The sequence below is a fragment of the Hippocampus guttulatus genome, chromosome 11 (assembly GCF_054856545.1).
Source record: "Hippocampus guttulatus isolate MCC_2025c chromosome 11, RoL_Hgut_1.0, whole genome shotgun sequence".
Taxonomy (NCBI): Eukaryota; Metazoa; Chordata; class Actinopteri; order Syngnathiformes; family Syngnathidae; genus Hippocampus; species Hippocampus guttulatus.
This window is the reverse complement of record NC_141271.1, coordinates 7822704-7843482: the sequence shown is the minus strand read 5'-3', so window position 1 is coordinate 7843482 and position 20779 is coordinate 7822704. Positions and strand designations below refer to the sequence as shown.

Here is a 20779-nt window from a genome sequence, read left to right as displayed (position 1 = left end):
AGCAGCTAATCGGATGCATTCCACTGTATCTTTTACGGATCTAGCTTCAGTATCTACAAACATAGACAGTGAGGTCCCTCTTGGCCAATCGGAGGCCAGGATGATGCTCGGTCAGCCAATGGCAGAGCAGCTATGAGTATGTTGCGTTCGGGAAACTCGCAGCTGTGACCGAAATAAACATAGTTCACTATGTAAATCAGTGTGGTGGTTGCTGTTGCCGTTTCCGAACAAAGCAGGAGAGGTCGCTGTTGGATTAGACCTCGTTGTAGTGAATCTCTTCGCGATGCTGGAGCAGAGAAAATGATTTCGTATAACGCAACAGGGTTTTTTTTTTATCGTATGGGGGGCAGTAGAATGGGAATGGTGTTAATGCATGAAGATTTTTTTCACATTAGGGTTTTTTTTCGCCCATGTAGGTTTCGTTCTAGAGGAGTTTCACTGTATTCAAAAATCTAATTTCCAGACAAGAACGTTTTTCCACTGCAGTGAGTTCATATATGTGGGATGGCCAATTGTCTTGTGTGCGGCTGTGAGATGCCGTCTGTATTTTTTTTTCCATTCATCGTGTTCGGCCATGTTACTCTGTTTTTGCAGCAGGCCCAAAAACTATTTAGCAACTTTTATGCTACTGTATCAAAACGTGCTCATCGCTTTGAGAACTTTGTGAACTGCGAGTAATACCCCAAAAAAGGCTAATTCAGTTAACGCTAATAAGAGAAAAATAGTCGCCAAATGTGTTGCTGTTGTCGCTGCTCACTAGTTCATGTTCATCCATGTCACTGCCGTCCCAGTGCTTTCACCCTCCAAGACCCCAAGATGTCACTCAATCATGAGCGCAACAGTGGTTGACTTGACCACTAATTCCATCATGTCAACCTCTGCGGAGGTTGGAAAAATTCATGAGATAGCAAGGATGTTTCTAGACCTCCTGAAAGCCTCAGGCAAGAAAGACCATGGAGACTCCCCCAAAAAACAATAACAAGCCTGTTAGTTGCTGGTCCCGACATGTCTATGGGAGTTTCCAGTTGTGTTGATAACATGAAGCAACATGAGCTACCTCTGTGGGCCCACTTCTAGCTAGCCATCAGCCAACAATCATTAGTCAGGGGCCCAATGCAGGGAGATTCCCAACACCTTCTCGCTTAAGTGTCCAAAACAGTGTCATTGTTTTGTTGTGGGCCAATATCAGCAATCCGAATGCTCCCTTTGGCTTGGGGGGGGGCAGACAATTGCCCAGGTTGCCTGCTCTTTTGCCATGTTTTTGCTCGCAAGGCAAGGTGTCACAGTATTTGTACTTTATCCTTTCCTCCACTTGCTCGGGGAGGCAACAACGGGGCGCGCCTCGACACAATGGTTTCAGCAGGTGCAACATCAAACATAAGACGAGAGGATCTTTGCGACGACAGCATGTGGCTTCAATCGGCAGCGAGGCCAATAAAACCAGCGAGGAGGTGAGCCAGAGTTGATTGGATTTTTCCCACGGAAAAAAAAAGAGAGACTGAAAACACTTGATGGTTTCGCCTCACCGTGATCTCTCACACAAGAACAAGTGTCCATAAAAGCCAAAGTGCTCGCAGGCTAATCCCATAAAACAACAGCTTTTTAGGCACAATAATAGCCCACTTGCGCTCCCTCCCCTCTGTGTTGCTTTGAACATTGAAAAGCTTCCCACTGGACTCCTTATTGACTCGCCTGCTCTCTCCACCATATTTGGATGTGATAGTTCATTCAGTGTTATCCAGTTATTAAAAACCACTGAAGGAATTTAACTCCTACCTCCTTTTGAGATTTACAAGCCAATGCTGTTTTGTTCATCTTAAAATATCACACAACCTTTAGATGTTTGACGATATTTTCGTAACAAAAGAAACATGGTTTCACTCTACTTTTGCACTTGTGGAGAAATGAGTTGCACTCCGTGTTTCATGCCGCCATACGACTTAAAGACAGAGTGAGTGCGCCACCTGGTGTGCGAGATTTGTCCTACACCATTACGTCATTTTCAACAACTTTTACTCTTTATTTCAAAATGTTATTTGGACTTGTTCCACAGGAAAATATTTTTAAAGATTCATACTTTTAATATTAATTTTATTGTTGGAGTGTTTTAAAGTGCTGTCTCGTTATTCTTTGGTCTCGTTATAATTTATAATAGAGAAGTTGTACAGAGAAAACATTTATGCATGTACAATATCATACAATAATTATTATTCTCTTATAACAGTCCATGTTTCTATGACTTTTATTTTGGTTATTCTCCCCCCAAAAAAGTCAATGAACTGTTGTATTTCAATTTTAAAATAGATCCGTTTTTTTTTTTAGATTTAATAGAAATGAAATGACCGATGTTGACAATGCACCAGCGACTTGTGCAAAGCTAAAACTTTGCATCAGCTGCCAACCACAGAGGACTTGAGGAGTAAACTAATTCAATGTATTTTTGGAGGAACTTCAGAACATTTCAGAACCAGAATCGTGCTGTGTTTGACACATAGAAAACTGCTGCTGAAATGGGATGGAATAAAACCCTAGTTGAATAAGCAAGCAAGCAAGCAGTAAGACATCCCTTTCATTTGTCTGTGTTTCACCGCTGTGGTTGAAGTCACTGGACCGACAATGACAACTATTCAACGTGGAAGCTCTCACCTTTGCATTCCTGGTCACCATCTGGCCCAGCAAAGACGTTCTTGCACACAAAGTTCAACAGCGCCATCTGTAGTTTGGGCGTGGGCGTGTAGGGCAGGGGGCCCCAGGAGGTGGGATGCCACACTTGTTGCTGGTAGGAGTGGGCAGTCAAGATGTCAGACACACCCAGGAATGCCTGAAATGATAGGAAAAAGAGGGAGTTGATTGAGAAGTGAGTGGATTACTCTTTGTAAGAATGACACTTTGTACCTGCTGCCTGACGCTGCGATTGGAGTGGGAGAGACAACGATGACTTGCCTCACAGAACACACGCAACTGAAGCCTCAGGGACACAGCCTTGTCCTAATAAAACACACAAAAACACATATTTGTGATAAACACTCATTACAACATTTAACATAACAACACATATAAATTCAGCCTTTACGAAGACAAACAAGGCTTAAGACAAACAAGGCTTAGTTTGACTGTAATTTTAAAAAATGTTCATTATTGTATAGTATTATTATTCTAAGCAGTGGTGATGAACTGCACTGTGAGCTATTGTGTTTCTATTCTTAGCTACGGAACTCTCTTATAATAAATAACCACATCGGAACTGAGAATTATGAGCTTATTAATCACATTTCTCTGAACATTTGTGTATATTTTGCAATAACTCACCCTGGAGGTCAGAATTTCACTGCTTCTGCTCAGTGACCAGAAAACACAGTAAGACAGACATTGTAACACTTCCTTTAACACCTGTCAAAAAAAATAAAAATAAAAATTGCTCTTTTCTTGCCGATTAATATAAACAGTCATTTTCAAATATTTTAAATCTTAAAATACAAAAGGTAACGTTAATAACCTCAGGTGGCGCCCCTTCCTGGCTGCCCTCTACTGGCAGAAGAGGCAAGAGCAGGTCGAACAGATTCCAGCCGGACAGATCGTGACAGCTGTCGGAACGCAGAAGCAATATCAGTGGAAGATCAGAATAAGGATTCTATTTGTTTTGAACAACTTACTTGTGAAAAGCGCTGACTTTCTTGAGTGTGACAAAAAGGTCTCCAGTCTGCTCCTGATCAGCAGAGAAGATGGCCCCCTGAAGAATAGAGCTTTAATGTTTGCATGCAACCTATTCCCGTCGAGCAAACATCTTGGACTGGTTATAGTAAAAAAATAAAAAATAAACAACAACAACAACATTAAAAAAAACAATAGGGTCCTTTCTATGGGACGGGATGGAACTAACTTAAGCTCGAATGCTGCAAGGATGCTGAGAAAAAAAACAATTACCGGTACCTCCTGATTTGACAATTCATTGGGATTCTTGTTCTGCCAATACGACAGAAATCCTTACGGTTTGAAGATTGGCCCTGTTGGAAACTCACCACGAAGGAGTTGGTCATCAGGTCTCTCAGGTGGTCCACCCAACCCTGGACCATGGAATCTCTGACAGGCCGGGCCATGGAGCCCCAGGTGGTCTCCTCTCCACACAGACTAAGGAATGTGCGAGACGCCGCCTCCAGGACGGCTGCGTCTGAGTAGACCTCCAGAACTGCTCGAATTTCCGCTAACAGTCTGGAGACCAACTGAGAAGGAGGAGAGGTCGGCATCCAAAATCAATGAACTGTGGAGCTTTATTAAAGTTTTATGTTTCATTTCTGCGCAATGACAAAAATTGAAATTCTTTCAAATTTGGTCGCACCAATGTGTCTAGTTAGTAGTTAGTAGTGATTGGACAACGTATGAAGGACCCCTGGAAATGGCCAACATAATCCCAAGACACCTACTTTACATCAAAACAAGCTACTTGGTGTGCATGTTTAGGTACATGTTAGCACACTTATTTTACTCATGATAGACACACCTACCAAATTAGAGGTTGCTAAATGAAATCGCCTTTGGGCGCTGAATTGACAAGTAAGCCTGTGTAACTGCTTGTGTAAATATCAACAATACAGGTTTAATAAAAATTAATGAAGTTTTCCTCAATCCTGTTGACTGACAGACAAACCGACATTGGTGTAAACATCATTAAAACATCATGTATAACTTCATGACTTCACGAAGCGGAAAAACCTGCACAGACAGCGGGCCGGACTGCTGACCTGTGTGTTCTTGGCCTCGGTGCTCTCTGGCAGAAAGTACTGAGGAATCCTCATCAAGGAGGCAACAATATCCCAGCGACCTGAAAACTTAAAGTGGTCTTAGGTGTCATTCAATCATCATGACATCGAAAATTTACAACGATGAGTGGCAGGCAGTTAAAGGCAAGGGATACCTTGGCTAGCAAGTGTGGAAGCACCGTGAGGAAATGCTGTGTCAGCTTTGTGCAGTCATCTACCTGAACTTTCTTTTCTCTGGAACTCAACATCTGGTAGCAAAGATAGACAAACGCATCAACATAATGATTCTATTTGCCTTCTCAAATTAAATCCAGTTTCCTGATTCAAATCATTTTTGTTCCCCCCCGACAAAATCACCGACCTTCTTTGCACCATTCCTCCCAGCCAGCACTGGTCCTTCCGATGCCTGACGCACAGAGGCCAACATGAGCTCCACTAGCACCGCTTCATCCTCCCTAGTGAGGCCTAAAAACAAGTGGTAGTCAATTTGCTTAAAAAAAAGAAAAGCTCCAACAAGAACAAGCAAATCCTCCCAACCTGTACCCGGCAAAGGACTGGGAGGGTCTTGCAACAGTAAAGACGTGATGGTGGGCCAGTCCTTTAGCAGAGCTCCACTGCAGTCCCATAGGCTGTCCACGAGGTAGACCACATGGTTGTGGAGCTGTAAACAGATGTGTTAGTAGTGTCGCAGACATGGACATGAATCGCAGGCATCAGTAATGAATGAGCATTTCACCTTAGAGTCACGGTGGAATTCCAGCAGGGCCTTGAGTCTTGTAAACGTTTGTTGTTTATGAGCCTCCTCTTGACTTCTCTCATCCTGATTGATAGCAGTAGGATCATCAATGCTAAGAACCCTGAAACAACCACAAAACATGTTCAGTTTGACTTAGCCAAACTAAAACCACTCAAGATGTTTCTCCCCTTATTTTAATTTTATTAACATTATTTTAATATATTTTATTTCATAAGGATTTTTAATATTTTAATTACACTTTATGATTTTACATTGTTACCATTCCCATATACATACTGTACATATTGTACATAGAGATCCTTTCAGCATTTCCCCATAGGATATTGTGAAGCGTCTTTTTTTTTTTGTGTGTTTTTTTTTTTTTTTACCCAAAAGTGTCTACCTTAAGAAGAGCAGCTCCCCAGCTGTGACTGCAAGGGGGCGCTGAGAGGAATAAACAAGCCGAAGGAGAGGCTTGTAGTCACCTGCAGTGAGCGCGTCTTCATGTGTTCTGAAGGGTTAGAGACAGAGGGCAGCGTAACAATCACTATTATGAAAGGAAAAAGGCTAATTCATTGACACAGATCTGGTGGCTTACTTGGAAATGAGCAGCAGCAACTTCATCGTCTGCAAAGCCACTTCGTGGTCTTTGTCCAGCGTCATAGAGATCATACGGTCCTGGAAAACAGGTGGTATACTCATGGGTGATGCCATTTATTTTTTTACTCATACCGTGACGTCTGGAGACTCCGCCCCACAAAATTCCAAGGGAAAATGCTCTAAGAGGGATTTTTATATTCTACGTATACAATGTATACAGTATATTAATTATTCATATACAGTGGTACCTCTACTTACGAAATTAATTTGTTCTGGAAGAAATTTCTTCACGAGAAAAGTTTAGAGTAGAGACGCGTTTTCCATGTAAATGCCCTAATCCGTTCCAAGGCCCCCTAAAATTCAGACATAAATGTTTTCTAAAGCATAAAAATGCATCAAAATATGTAACAAATACATGTTACAATTAGATTATTGCACAATAAATGACAGTTGTGCATAATGTAAAAAATAAATACTAAATGGTAATGGGTTTGTTTGTGTTAGTTAAACCCTGCACCCTAACCTTATATTTTCTACCCTCGATTGTTTTTGTTTCTTCAAAATAATACTTTTTTTAGGAGTTCATCTCAAGCTAACAAAAGAATGTGGTTACCTTGAAACGGCTGGTGAAGAGGTCCAGGTGAGGCAGAACAATGGGATCTCCATATAAACTCTGCAGGCCTAAAACACACTTGAGACGCACATCTGGAATCTACAGGACAATATGCAAAACAATACAAAATGGAAACAAGTATTCTTAGGAATATAAAATTGCATTCGCCATGTGTGCAGCATAACTTGTCACCTTGTCATACGACATCCAGTCCATGTATTTGAGGTAAGTGTCATTGAGGAACACAGAACTGTAGAGCCTCATCCATCGGCCCAACTCCTCCGCACAGATGGAACGGATTTCTGGATGCACGTCACTGGACCACACATACAGATTTATCTTAGCTCTCAACGGTGTGTTCAGAGAGCCATGGAGTAGTTGTACCGATATCTCTTGAGAAAAACGGCCTTAAAGATGACGTTCATCATGCTCTCGATCTCGGCCCTCTTCTCTTGTAGCTTGAAGACAAAAGCCCAGATGTTTTGAATGGAATTTCTATCCTGGCAAGGGGAAAGCACTGTGTTTCTTACCTCCTTCACCTTCCGTTGTGCTCGTTCCACTTGTGCTTTCTGTCTGCTTGGCCTCTGCGCCTGCTGCAGCTTTTGAGTCTTCTCAACAGCCAGGCTCAGATTGACAGCCACGTCCATCAGGGAGGTCAGCAGTTTGACCGCTAATCAAAATGATGGAAAATGCATGAAAGGATAAATTGTTCCACTGAAATAGGTGGATGATATTTAAGATGACAAACCGGACTTCAGACTTACAGGAGGTGAATTTTGCAGAAAAAAATGGAGTGACAGATTTATTGTTTACAAAATGTGACTTGACACATGTTTATGAGAAAGTATACACATATTCGTGGCTGCCTGTTATTTTAATGCAGAGGTCAGCAACCTTAAATTTGCAAACCGCGATTTGGACTACCTCACGCAGAAAAAGAAAGACATTGGAAGCCACAAAACCCTTTTGACCTCAACAGTGAAGATAACACCGCATGTTGTTTTTATACGTTTATGTAGAAAAAAAATACGTTGTTTTGCATTCAATAAATGAGTTAACTTCAAGAGAGAATGTAAATAGTTATTTCTGCATGTACCAAAAACTATTAAAAAAAAAAGACACTTGACCGAACCTTACTTTCCAATATATAAGTCAATGTCGATGGGAGTCCTGACTCCTCCTCGTATTCATGAAAGTAAAGCCACAGCAAACCAAAACATCGCTACCTGATGCTGTGTTATGTCATCATTTTATCGCATGGAGCGTGCAGTCAGCTGTAAACTTGAATTAAAGACTTGTCGTTGTGGCACAAGAGTCATATTTGAAATGTAAAACAAGCATTTTTAATTCTGAGAATTTTTTAGTTCTTATTTTTAACTGGTAAGTAAGCCGTCTTTTGGGCCCAAAAAATCTTTGGAGATGTTTTTTTTGGTTGTTGTTTTAGTTTGTTTGTTTTTTTTAATAAAAATTAAGCAATAAGAGGGATTAATGTACGAGCCAATCTTTTTGAAACTGTTTCACTTACTGGTTTGGTCATTGTTCTCCCAAGTAATGTATTATTTTGATCTGCTTTAATGAAGAACTAGAGAAAGCAAATAAAATTTACTGTTGAGAGATTGAAGCCAGAGGAATTGGACAAGTGAATTAAATGGTGGCTCTTAATGATGACTCAATTGTTAAAATAGGTGCCAATTTGTTAATTGAAGAGTTGCCATTAATCGATGTAATTTTTACACCTCAAAAATTCATCCTTAAAAACCCTACTGAAAAAAGAAGAAAAAATACTGGCACCAACTATCTGCTGTTCAAGTGTTTCTGTGTGTGTGTGGGTGGGTGGGCGTGCGTGCATACGTGTGTGTGTGCATGGCCATTACCTGCTAGTGTGCAGGTGTGTCGGAATGCTCGTATGTGGGAGTCGGCGAGCTCGGAGAGTAGGGAGATGAGCGTGTTAATCAAGTAGCTGTCAAAGATGAGGCTGTGTTGACACTGGCAAACCAGCACAGACACAAAGTCGCACAGCTCAGAGTGAAACCATCGGCCGTATGGGCCAGGCTGGATCAGAGGGTACTCCATGCTGTCCTACAAGGCAAGTGTTACACATGTACGTATATACATTTTCACCATGAACAATTTGGAGTACCATTCTAATCAATAAGGTAAATGAAAATGTCCAAATTGGGCCCTATGTGGCAGTAGCTATGTCCAAATTCACAGGCTGCTCTTGATGTCACTTCTGGCGCAACTTCACCACACATGGTTTCCAAATTCTAGAAAGACAATTCGCAGGCTGGGTCCTACGACACCCCCGTGGACCGCATAAACCGTGGCAAATTTGGACTCGCTTAGTATGAATTTGGACACCAGGTACGGTCGAGTAACGCCGGAAGTGACGTCATGTGGCAGAAAACGAGAGAACCCAGCTTGTGAATTGTGTGTGTGGGTGTGGTTTACTGATGGGTAAGTCATTGTTTATATTCCCGACTGACTGATTGATTGATTGAGTGATTAATTGTATAGCAAAGTAGATAATGCTCACAGCATCCATGGGCCAAGTGACAGTGAGAATCCATGGAAAAGCCAGAAACTTCTTGTATTGCAAACCGGCAACCTAAAACACAGTATGTTGTAGACTCTTACCACAAAGTAGTTGTGTGACAGATGCAACATAATGACTTCTTCTGACCTCATCCGAGTCCTCCACCAACTCGTCCACCATCTTGTCCATGGCATCACTGTCGCCTTTGGTGTGACACACTTCAGCTGTGACCACACCTGCAAAAAAATAAAATAAATAAATACAATAAAAACATTTGACATTATGCATGTGTGCTGAGAGATGGTCATTACAGTGTGAACGTTACCTTTGCAACCACAGCACTGGATGAAGAATCTGATGAGGTCGAGGAGGGAGGCATCTCTGTCCGCCGCATAGGCCTCCGTCCAGCCGTCGATCACCACCTGCTCAGATGTCAGTCAGAATCGGCTAAGTATCAGAATGTTGTAAAGGTGGATCTTACCCGCATGGCGCTTGGACCCATTGTAATGGCGTCAAACAGAGTGACAGCCTCCGCATGTCCACGTTTACGATGACGGACGTCCTTTCGAACACCGCAACGGCGACTTTGGGCCTTTTTGCTTGTGACATTCTCCACTTCCGTGTGAGTTCTTTTCCTACGCCTCTGTGGTTTACACAAATGACACAAGTTGGAAATAACTTGACACTTGAGTCTAGTTCAAGTCATTCAAAGCATTTTTAAAATCATATTTTGCAAAATGTAGTTCTTGCATGTGCGGCCCGGCTCTGGCCTTCCTGTGGGAAGTTTGCATGTTATCTCCGGCCCTGCGTGGGTTTTCTCCGGGTACTCGGGTTTCCTCCCACATTCCAAAAACATGCATGGCAGGCTGATTGAACACTATAAATTGTCTAGAGGTGTGAGTGTGAGCGCGGATGGTTGTTTGTCTCTGTGTGCCCTGCGATTTATAATTTTTTTTGTTGTTGACAAACTTGACAAACAAGGAGCTGAAGTGTGGACACTTCAGCTCTTTTATCAATAATATGGTTAAAATGAATGGGGAGAATATCGACTTTGCAAGTCAATTTCCAGTATGTGCCCCTTAAAATTTCAGGTTAGGGGGTGACAATGCTCCCAGTAAAAAAGCCTACAGATATGCTGCACTGCTGGCCTTCCCAATTTTTTTTTTTTTTTGCAGCCAAAAAAAAAAAAAAAGGATTAATCATGGGAAACTATAGCATTATGTTTTATTCATAATTCTTTTTCTCAAATTTCCCAATTTCCTGTCATGCACCATGAATAACTTACCCCTCTCTTGTGTCTGTTCTCGTTGCCGGACTCATCCTCAGAATTGTTGACAGCTACTGAGGAGTTTGCCTTGTCCTGGTTTGAGCTTTTACTGCCAAGAAAAATGAAACATTATTGTACATCGATTTAAAATAAATGACCCAGAAGGAAACATACTATCTATTTTTTCTTGTAATGTCAAAAAAAAAAATACTTCAGCTCAGAGGGTCCACCGGATGCAGCTGCAGATGCGGGGTCTGGTATCATCTCCTCCTTTACACAACACTCAGGTGACTTGTTTTACTGGGAGCGACTCTTTAGTCTAAAAGTCAGAAAATCATGTTGATAATAATTAGGCAAGATAATCATGTTGCCATAAGCCTGCATTACCTCAAGACTGCAATGATGCAAACTGCTCCATCTCTATTTGTTCACGTTCACATTTAACAACAACAACAACAACAACAAGCATGCTACTAATTTGTTTCTCCCTCTATTCCCATGTAATTCTGCCCTAACTGAATTTATGTTATTGTATGAACACTGCTAGACACTCGTTCACTCAAAAGGGATATCTAAACTATTTCCACATACACATAATGCCACATACAAAAAAAAAAAAAGAACTGAAAAAGAGGGGCGCTCATTTCATTTCATATGAATGCAAAATGCTAAAACCAATTAAATATGCTGTCGTACAACATATGCTAGGCAGTTAAACACCCAGAATTTTTTTTTCTAAATTTCAGATTTGGGTCAGCAGTGACAAAGCAAAAAGTTGCTCACAATATTGTGATACTCTCTAAATTTTGCATTAAAAAATGTGTGATACCTTGTAGGGGCGGAGTAATGTATGGAGTATAATATGGCTTGTTGATGATGTTTTTCTCAGATTTGCACTGTACCTCAGTAATGTTGGTTTACTTCTTCCACGAACAAACCCTGAAACCCTTTTTTAAATACTGATGACAAGATGTCGGGATTTTTTGTGTACAAAACCACAGAAACGACAGGCCGGCTGCAGCCCTCCTTGCTAACCTAAATCAAGTGCCAAAAAGGGTTACTTGCAAAAATACGCTGTGTATTATGACTGCATCCCGAAGGCTTTTCATGATTTGGTGATGCTAAAAGGTTGAGAGTGTTGTTGTAAAGTGTTGACACGAATCATATCAGTGTGATGACTGGAATGGGGAATGGGAACACATACACTTGACTTCCGCTGATTCCCTGAGACTGATTCACCTAGCCTATGATTAAGAATCACTGATATAGAGCAGACCATTCACACTCACACCTAAAGCCATTTTTTAGAGTCTTTATTGGACCTGACGTGCATTTTTTTTGGAATGTGGGAGGAAGCAGGAGAACCCAGAAAGCAATGAAATCAAACTCCCAATTTCGTGAGATGTATGTGCTCATCCACCATATCCCACAATAAACTTTTATTTATTTATTTTTGATTAAAATAGCATGGAACCAACTAGGGCGGCACAATATATTGAAAAAAAAAATCATCATCACAATAATGGCACGTGCAATATACGTATCACAAAGACGTTTTATATGGAATTGTATGCTTTTATCTGACTTTAAAGGAACTGTGGCCCAGTTTTCACTCTAAAAACTGATATTAGTTTGCATTTTAAATTCTATTCATTGGTTTGGGAGAGATCAGTAAATAAGTAAAAGTAAAAAGTATTTGCCCCCTTTCTGATTTCTGGACTTGCTGGTGTGTTTTTCCTTCTCCTTCAGGATTTGCTGATAAACAGCAGAATTCAGTCCTGAGGTAGCAAAACAGCCCCAGAGCATCACAGTGGCACCGCCATGCTTCACACTGTTGGTATAATGTTCTTTTTAATCAAATGCTGTGCCAGTTCTCCACCAGATGTAATGGGCCGCACGTCTTTCAAAACGTGCAATTTTCAGTCCACATAGTTCATCAGTCCACATAATGTTTTAGCAAAAGTCTTGAGGATAATCAAGATGTGTTTTGGCAAATGTGAGACAAGCCTTATGTGTTCTTTTTGGACAGCAGTAGTTTTCACATGGGAACTGTCTTTAGTCATAGTTACTTTGTGATTTAACAAAGGGGGGCAATTACTTTTTTACATGGGGACAGGTAGCTCGGGATTCTTTTTGTTGTGCCTTAATTAAATTGGCATTTAGAAACCATATTTTGTATTACCTTGGGTAGTCTCTGTGTGATATTAAAATTGGTTTGATGAACTGAAACATGTGCGCGATAAATATACAAAGAACACAGAAATCAGGAAGGATAGTTTTTCATGGCGCTGTACATCACTAAATATGTAAATAATATTGATTTCACAATATTCAACACGAATATCGCATAGCCGTTCATTCATCCATTTTCTAATCAGCTTATCCACGAGAGGGTGGCGGGCATGGTGGCACCTACCCCAGCTGTCTTCGGGCAGAAGGCGGGGTACACCCTGAACTGGTTGCCAGCCAATCGCAGGGTAGACAGACAAACAACCACTCATCCTCGGGGACAATTTAGAGTGTCTCCATTTTGCATATTTTCCAATATTGTGCAGCCCTACTACCAAGTAACTTGTCTTCATATAATTAAATAAATGACATTAATGACATTAATCAATATTCTCCAGGCACCAGAGTGGCGGCGTTGCGATACTGTATTTGCATCCTATGTTGACATTGCTATGAGACCGTGTTGTGTCCTCAATGCACCTACGGTGGAACGCAATCGAAACATACAATGGAATAACTTGGTGTTCAGCACACAATGTATTAATCTATAGATATGGGAGGTGTCTCATACAATAAGATTAAAAGCTCCGTTGATCGGTAAACATTTTTTTAAGTACGTTCTTCAAGGAAGGAGCACTTTCCCTGGGGAGCAGAATTACAAGATAACGAACGATGTTTTGAAAGCGCAGGGAGCAATTACCAGCTATACTATAGTTGGATCAAACACAAAATTCCCGAAAACCCAAATGTAAAGTATAATCCACCCTTGTTTACTGTATCGTGTAGTCATAACAACAAAGTCAGCCTTTTCAGACCAAACTAAACAATGCAACAACCAGCATCCTTACCGTCATTGTCGTAGGCAATTCTTCCGTGAACATCATTGTCCTATTTTAAAATACAAATATGTAAGAATCAATTTATTCAGTGAATTATTGCATGTTTTCTCCATTGTTTTCACCGTGGCTCTCACAGTCAAGTTTACGGAAAATCCAAAACGGTCTTGATTGGCTGAAATTCTGAACTGGAATTGTGTGATTGGATTTTCACTAAACGTCAATCTCTTGGAGTTCGTCCCACTTAACCGGTTGTTGGGCTGCGCTGCATTCAGGTGACATTGGAAAGAGTGGCAGCCTTTCCATTCCTGACGACCGTTTGAATTTCTCTGAGGGTTTTTTTCCCTTGATACAATTATGTAATAATAGTGTGTGTAGGTAGTTGGGTAGATGGATTTTATCTTGCTTCTCTCTGAATTCTGCCCCATCTTGGCCCGGCCGACTTAATGAGAATCTGCTATCTTTTGACTTTGAAGCTTCCGCTGAACATATGAAAACACAAGAACACGCATGATAAACCGCCAATTGCATTTAAATTTATTGTTACAGGTACAAAACGCATTCATAACAGGTGTTACTATTGGTGCAAGATTCAGACAAACCAATGCAAAAATGTACATGTAGGATATTTAAATGTTTTTTACAATCCTACTGTTGAGTCTAATGGCATAGCACCGTTTGAGTCTCTGTTTTGTTTAACTAAGAATGTAGCCCACTGGGGGTCGTGGTCACACAACATCAAGACACAAACTGGGACATGAAGGTCATGGCCTGGTCAAGGTCATCAGTGAGCTCGTCCGGCAGCGAGAGCACTACTGACGTCAGTTTGTGAGTAATATCTAATATCCTACAGAGGAAAAAAAAGAGTATGGGTAATCAGATTTTATTACAGAGATTAGATTCATCATTATTAAAACCACAAGTAAAAGGCACAATGCAGATTGCATCAAATTAAAATTGCATAAACATCCACGGTAAGCAGTCAAAATCAGGACAAAAACAGCCCGATTGTCCTTGTGTATACCCGCTCTTAGCAACAATAAGAAAATGTGAATCCCAGGGTGACAACAGTTAAGAACTTGTGAATTAGCAATTTGACCGTTTCTTAAACTAATCTGATGTAAAATGTGTCCTTACAGGGCCAGCACACAGGCCCTTGATAGGTTTGTCAGACCAAAACTACAGATAACTGCGACTAGCAAAACATCTTAAGCAGACACAAATACATTTAATAAGCATCTCTGGTGATTATGATGCATGTACTTACGTTTCTTAATATTTTTGTTGCGTTATTAGATCAATATTCATTCTAAATGGATCCAAATGATGTACGTAGCACAGTTGTGTACTTTTAACATGCACTTTTTTGTATAGTAGTGGTTTCTATGATTGTGATATGGTATTAGGACATTGAAGCCCAAATCCAGTCCTCAAGAGCCAAATCCAGCCTGTTTTGGATGTGTCCCTCATCTAACACACCTCATTCAAATGATCAACTCATCAGCAAGTTCTGAAGAAGTCTGATATAGGTCCTGATCATTTGAATCAGGTGTGTTAGAGCATGGAAACATCTAAAATAGGCTGGATAGGGGCTCTCGGGGACCAGACTTGGGCAGCACAGTACAGAGTCGGATAAGTCCCCCTAAAAGCCCCTCCCAAAAAATGCATGTCCCACCATTGATAAGCAGTAATTAAATATGTACCGGGGCGTCCCCGAGTAACGAAAATATATAATTGATACCCGTTATAAAAATAAGTGAGGATTTTTTCCCCCAAAAAATCTTGAATCAGCAAGGTTATACAGCCAATACGCGTTTGCCACAAAAACAAAAAAAATGTTGTTCCCCCCACCCCCACCCCAAAAAGAAAAAAGTCCTCTATGCAAAAAAATTTAAAATATTTATTAAAAGAGGATAAGAAAACCTTTATTAGTCTCGCAATGGAGAAATTCCCAATTCACAGCAGCAAAGTTATGAAAGGAAGAAGTAGAACAACAAAATATAGGAGCTGCTGGAAAGGCAGCCACTATAAGAAGTAAGCGCTTCAGATAAGGGCTGGATGGATGGTTAAATCCACGAGTTCACTTTACTATTCATTGTACAGTTTTATGATGTGTGTGAAGCATGAGGTGATACATAAATACAGGTTGATGTTGACATGAATGTTTTTACAGGTATGCACAGGCTATGACTCTGATTATAAGAACAGTAAAACAGAATCATGAAGTATACAATATGATAACTATACAGCATTTACATTGTTGCATCCTATATTGTCATATGCAATATATAGTATGACCCTGAAACATTTCCTCCTCTGTGTTACATGATACACTTGAACTCACCAGTGGATATAATGAGCAGCCAGCTGAGGTTCGTGCCTTGAGCCTTCCTCCACCACCAGAGACTCTTTCATCTGCTTGAAGTTGGCTTCAATGTCTTTCTTTGTCTCAGAGAAGATGTCAACGCTTTGGAAAGAGCTGACTACTTGCTATGGAAAAAAAAAAGTCACTTTTAATAGCAAGCCACTTCAAACTAAAGGGAAGCAAATGATCTTACGTATATAACGGAGAGCTGGTGGGCGATGTATTTGTGACTTCCCAGGTGCCTGATGTCCTCCTCGAGCTGCTGACTCAGCACAAGCAGCTGATTCAGTTTGGCGATGTGGGAGAAATAGTCTGCAAAGGAAGCATCAGCTTGCAGTGACTTGGTCCATTGTGGTGATACCTTGAAGGCATGCATACTAAATGTATGAAAACACACGACATGAGATTCAAACAAATATGTATGAACATTTGTGCGATAATTTCTAGGTTTTGTGCGAAGGCCCTCAGGTACACTTGACAAACAGGCACTACAGAATTGTGAAGTTTATTTGCCTTTGCTTTCGAATGTGGGCGGAGCATTGCATCAAAGTTTGATATCATTTTTAGAGCATTGTCCATGAAAATGGCTGTGTGGATCTGTTCATGCCGTTTGAAGCTTTGATTTGTTTTGAGAATTGCATGTTAAGCGCTTCAAATATGACATATGACTATAATGTACAGTGTTCCCCCACAGACTGTATTTGCGATTCACTAAACATTAATTATAATTGCCCATAGAAGTTACAAGATGGTGGCAAAGCACTACTTTTAGTGAAATATTTATTTAGAGAAAATGTCACGAAGCTGACAAAGTACAAATAATGACGCTGGTCAACAAACCAAGATAAAATAAAGAGAAACAAAAAGCGCTTTCAAAAGGCAAGTAAAATACAATGCTCTGAAACCAGTACTTTTGTCATAATAAAAATCCTCAACTCATTTCATCATAGTTTTTTGGCAAGAAGATGCTTCAACTTGGTGGCAAAGCACTACTTTTAATTAAATTAAATGACTCATCTTGCCTCAACATTGTTCCGTGGCAACAAGATGCCACAAAATGGCAGCAAAGTAATACTTTTATTTACTTGGACTGGGTACGAAAAGAGCAAATATGTGAATTTTCTGAAAGTACAGCGGATGGATTCCAAAGAAATTAGGCAAAAGGTGAATTTATGATTGCTGAACCACAAATATGTGGGGCTTGACTGTACTTTTGTATTTGTTTCACAGACATGACATGTAATAAAAAAAAAAAAATTGGCCATTTCGTGTGAGTGCAGATGTCTGGTGGGCCAGCATCTTTTGGGGCCAATGCAGTGACATTTAATTATTATTTTCCTCCATTTTACCACAGGAGACTGCCGATTTAGAGGCATCAGCTCACTAATCCATTTGCAATATAGACAGCAAACTGAAGTAATAAACTTTGATTGCGGAGCTACATGGTAGCCAGGGTTGAGAGGCTTCGCCATGCCGGCGGGCCCAAAATGACAGGGCTGATTTTTTGCGACACTCCAGTCCTGACTCTGCTTGCGTGTGAAGCTATTTGTTGGATTTTGGCTGAAATTGATCAAAAGCCACATTTTCTGTGCCTCTGAAAGACCTCCTGTTATTTTTTTCCCCTGTCGTTGCTCCGTATAAAGATCACCGTCCACCGGAATGGAAGGGACTAAGGTAGTTGATCTGGCTTTGGTTTGGTTCTCCCAAATGTAACTAAATGCCTGAACTGTGTTATGGCTATGATAGGGGAACATTCTCTTTGTGTTAGTTCATATTTTTTATTTTTTTTTTTGCATTGGTTAGTAGTGGTTAATATTGTCTGTTATACTACAAATGGTGTCAAAATCCGAACAAATTGAAGAAGTTCAACTGTGTATGTAAAATAATGTGTACATTATAGGAATCCTTCATGCATTTCATACTTATGCCTTTGTTACGTATGTTATAAAGCAGGATTGTGGCATCAGTGGCCAAGCCTTACCATCCATTGGTGGCCTCTCCAGCATGTCCACCGGACAGCCTTGGATGAGGAAAACCTCCACACGTGGAAACATTTCAGACAAACCCACCATATCCAGGTAGTCCTATGGTGACAACACGGATACATTTTATTTATTTATTTACTTGCTTACTTAATTAAATTTTTTTAACACTTGAAGCATCTACAGCAGGGATGGGCAAAGTCATAGAGGCCACATATGGCCAGCTCCATTGTTTAATCCAGTCCACTAAGCATTTACATTATCAAGAGTCATGAAATAGTTTTTGCATTAATTTAACTTCTCACTGAAATCAGTTCATAAAAATGTATTGTTTGCCATTTTTATTATTTTCTCATTCTATATTACTGTATTTCTATTCTTTATGGTTAAAATTAACTATTTTATCTGCAGTTATTGACATTTTTGTTTATTTTTAACTCATCTACAAATGACCTGGTCCTTTCTGTTGGTTTGAAAATTGAAAAAGTCTTCCCACCCCTGGTCTGCAGCCATGTATGAGATTTGACACAGCTACCTCCAGTTGTGGCATCGGCTTTGGTAGATGTTCAAGGCACTGCAGCATCTGGTCGAGAATCTCCGATCCTGGAGGAAGACAACAGATTTATTGAAATGCAATACAATATTCTATTATATAATACGATATTCCTCTACACTGTATACTATGTTGTCGCTACTGACCTTGAGCCTGGAAGGTGTCTGACTCCTCTGGGCTACAGCCTTGTCTTAATTGTTCCTGGAACTGTCAAAGGAATGAAAAACAGCCTAGATGTGAGTGCGTTTGCGAAATGTGAATGCAACACATGACTTGGACCCTTTATTAAGTCCGCCGGCAGAAGAACTACACAAGAGCAGTATTACATAATAAACCATTAATTTTTGATAGACATTCCCAACTAGGTATTTCAATAAAAATACAAAGCAAAAAGTCATACAAGTGAAAAATAGGCATCAACGTTCACACAATAATTTAACCCTTTCGTGCATCCTTTAACCTGAGAACATGATAAGATGTCCACTGTGGTAACCTCTGTCCCTGAAAGGATTAAAGTTGGAATACGTTTTTTATATTAACATTGAGAAAGTTTTCACACTAGTATGAAAATTAGAATGCTCAACAATTTTATCTGTAAGGTAATCCTTGCATGAAAAACGTTCTGAATTATGTGGTTTACCTCTTGTTATGAGTGAATGATTGAAGAATATTAAAATATTACATATAAATCCCTGTCCAGTTAACACATCGCTTGTAGTTATAAACATTCACCTTTTATAATGGACAACATTTAACCGTGGAGGCTGGTTTGGATTATTTTATTTTGCTAAACAACAAAACTATTGTGCACAGCTCTCAGATACAGCACAGTCGTACACTACCCACTTCCAACTGCCACATGTTGTAAATACACTGTTGTAGTACTGTATATCTCTTTGACGGTGTCAATCAAAACAGGTAATTATCTTAGCGCAGGCTGAGCATGCAGTACATTATTATTTAACATAAGCGTAGTATTGGATATATGTCAACAATGCTGCGTTCACGGATGCTCGGGGGAGCCTCTACCTCCTGCATCTGCACCCTGATGAGGAGGTCCAGCTGCCCACAGAGACACAGCATCTCCACAGCCACCTGTTCTGGACTCAGGTGTAGCGGCATCAGTGGTCTCTTCACCTGTAGCTCCACTAAATTCACATACACCAGCAACCCAGTTAGTTATAATAGCCATTATACATGAGACAACATGGACCACTCTAGTAAATGGATGATTATTTTTTTTAAAAGCTAGCACTGACTCACCTTTAAACGCCTCGTGGAAGGTGCTCGGCTGACAAAGCGGCTCAGATAAGCATCCTGCCATCTTAAAAATCACATTAGTGAAGCTAACTAAATCCACGCAGAGCACAGGTGGAAAGAACTACGAAGTGCCTAGTTTACGCATGTTTGGAGCGGCGATGGTGCGTCCGAGTGTGCGACGGTCAAAGCAGTCGTAAAAAAAATATATACAGTATATATATTGACTGGACCGCTGATGTTCGGGGTGCTATTTTAGCAGTTGGTCGGATGGATCCATCGAAGCGACAACCCCTCCCGCCCCCCAACCCACGCCCTGCCAGTGCCAGCCGTGCAGCCGCAGTCTGTCAGTGAGAGCCATGAACGCCCCTTCTCGTGAACAATGACGTCATCCTAAGAAAAATGCAATCCAATGTTTTTTCAAATCTATTTCGTACTCAGAACACGATGGCGTACAGCATATTTTACGTCGTTGTTAGTTTTTTAAAATATATGTCATCTGCTTCTCAAAATAAATGACCTGACAAAGCAAATTAAACAGCTGCTGCAGCAAAGTGGAGAATGTGGAACATGGTCCTGTATTGACCGCTGGCCACGTCCAGCCCACTGCTCGTTTATATTTAAGTAAAAATAGTCCTGTATTGTTTATTTTATTAACGGAGCCGTTTTTTCCCCTGTTAGTTAACATTTTTATTTTGTATTCATTAATATCTTAATCATTTGATTTTTTGAAAATAAAGTAATATGGACAATTTTATATATATATATTTAGCAATTATTTCATTTAAAAATACCTAATTAAATCATGAATTATGTAATTAAGAACTAGCTCAGGTTTAAAATAACTCCATTCACAAACATTTAACTGTCTCATATTGACCTATTTACAATGATCAGGATCATCAGTCCGTTTTAAAAATCAAATGTGGTGAACATGTTCCCACCCCTGCAAACAAAAAACGATATAACGTGTAACGGTGCTGTTGTTCATACTCAATTATTGATTTTTGCTGTTGCTCATACTCAAATTACTTATATATACATATAT

General features: G+C 40.3%; 2 protein-coding genes across 5 annotated transcripts in view; both read right to left on the bottom strand.

Annotated features, from left to right (window-relative positions):
- LOC147197953 (cohesin subunit SA-2) overlaps nt 1-13742 on the bottom strand; it is a 37846-nt gene extending 24104 nt beyond the window's left edge. For 2 of the 4 annotated variants that reach the window (XM_086123136.1, XM_086123138.1), the window contains exons 1-25: nt 13587-13742; nt 10721-10828; nt 10528-10618; nt 9724-9885; nt 9568-9664; nt 9390-9478; nt 9243-9314; nt 8581-8785; nt 7237-7376; nt 7091-7164; nt 6899-7022; nt 6707-6805; nt 6092-6171; nt 5897-6004; nt 5494-5614; nt 5295-5418; nt 5119-5222; nt 4913-5005; nt 4740-4826; nt 4020-4220; nt 3654-3730; nt 3497-3584; nt 3310-3390; nt 2896-2988; nt 2647-2821 (exon numbers count right to left, since the gene is read on the bottom strand). In XM_086123136.1, the coding sequence (XP_085979262.1) occupies nt 2647-2821; nt 2896-2988; nt 3310-3390; nt 3497-3584; nt 3654-3730; nt 4020-4220; nt 4740-4826; nt 4913-5005; nt 5119-5222; nt 5295-5418; nt 5494-5614; nt 5897-6004; nt 6092-6171; nt 6707-6805; nt 6899-7022; nt 7091-7164; nt 7237-7376; nt 8581-8785; nt 9243-9314; nt 9390-9478; nt 9568-9664; nt 9724-9885; nt 10528-10618; nt 10721-10773 (2638 nt within the window). In that variant the 5' untranslated portion in view covers nt 10774-10828; nt 13587-13742. The remainder of the gene's footprint in view (nt 1-2646; nt 2822-2895; nt 2989-3309; nt 3391-3496; nt 3585-3653; nt 3731-4019; nt 4221-4739; nt 4827-4912; nt 5006-5118; nt 5223-5294; nt 5419-5493; nt 5615-5896; nt 6005-6091; nt 6172-6706; nt 6806-6898; nt 7023-7090; nt 7165-7236; nt 7377-8580; nt 8786-9242; nt 9315-9389; nt 9479-9567; nt 9665-9723; nt 9886-10527; nt 10619-10720; nt 10829-13586) is intronic. The other 2 variants (XM_086123137.1, XM_086123140.1) reach the window with 1 other exon arrangement.
- A 348-nt stretch (nt 13743-14090) lies between these two features.
- Nucleotides 14091-20036, bottom strand: LOC147197952 (uncharacterized). The gene is made up of 8 exons (XM_086123840.1): nt 19738-20036; nt 19504-19622; nt 18621-18681; nt 18457-18524; nt 17921-18023; nt 16133-16251; nt 15919-16064; nt 14091-14421 (listed from the first exon to the last, which is right to left on the bottom strand). The coding sequence occupies exons 1-8, from the start codon at nt 19796-19798 to the stop codon at nt 14313-14315; spliced, it is 786 nt and encodes a 261-aa protein (XP_085979966.1). The 5' UTR covers nt 19799-20036; the 3' UTR covers nt 14091-14312.
- Between the last annotated feature and the right edge of the window lie 743 nt (nt 20037-20779).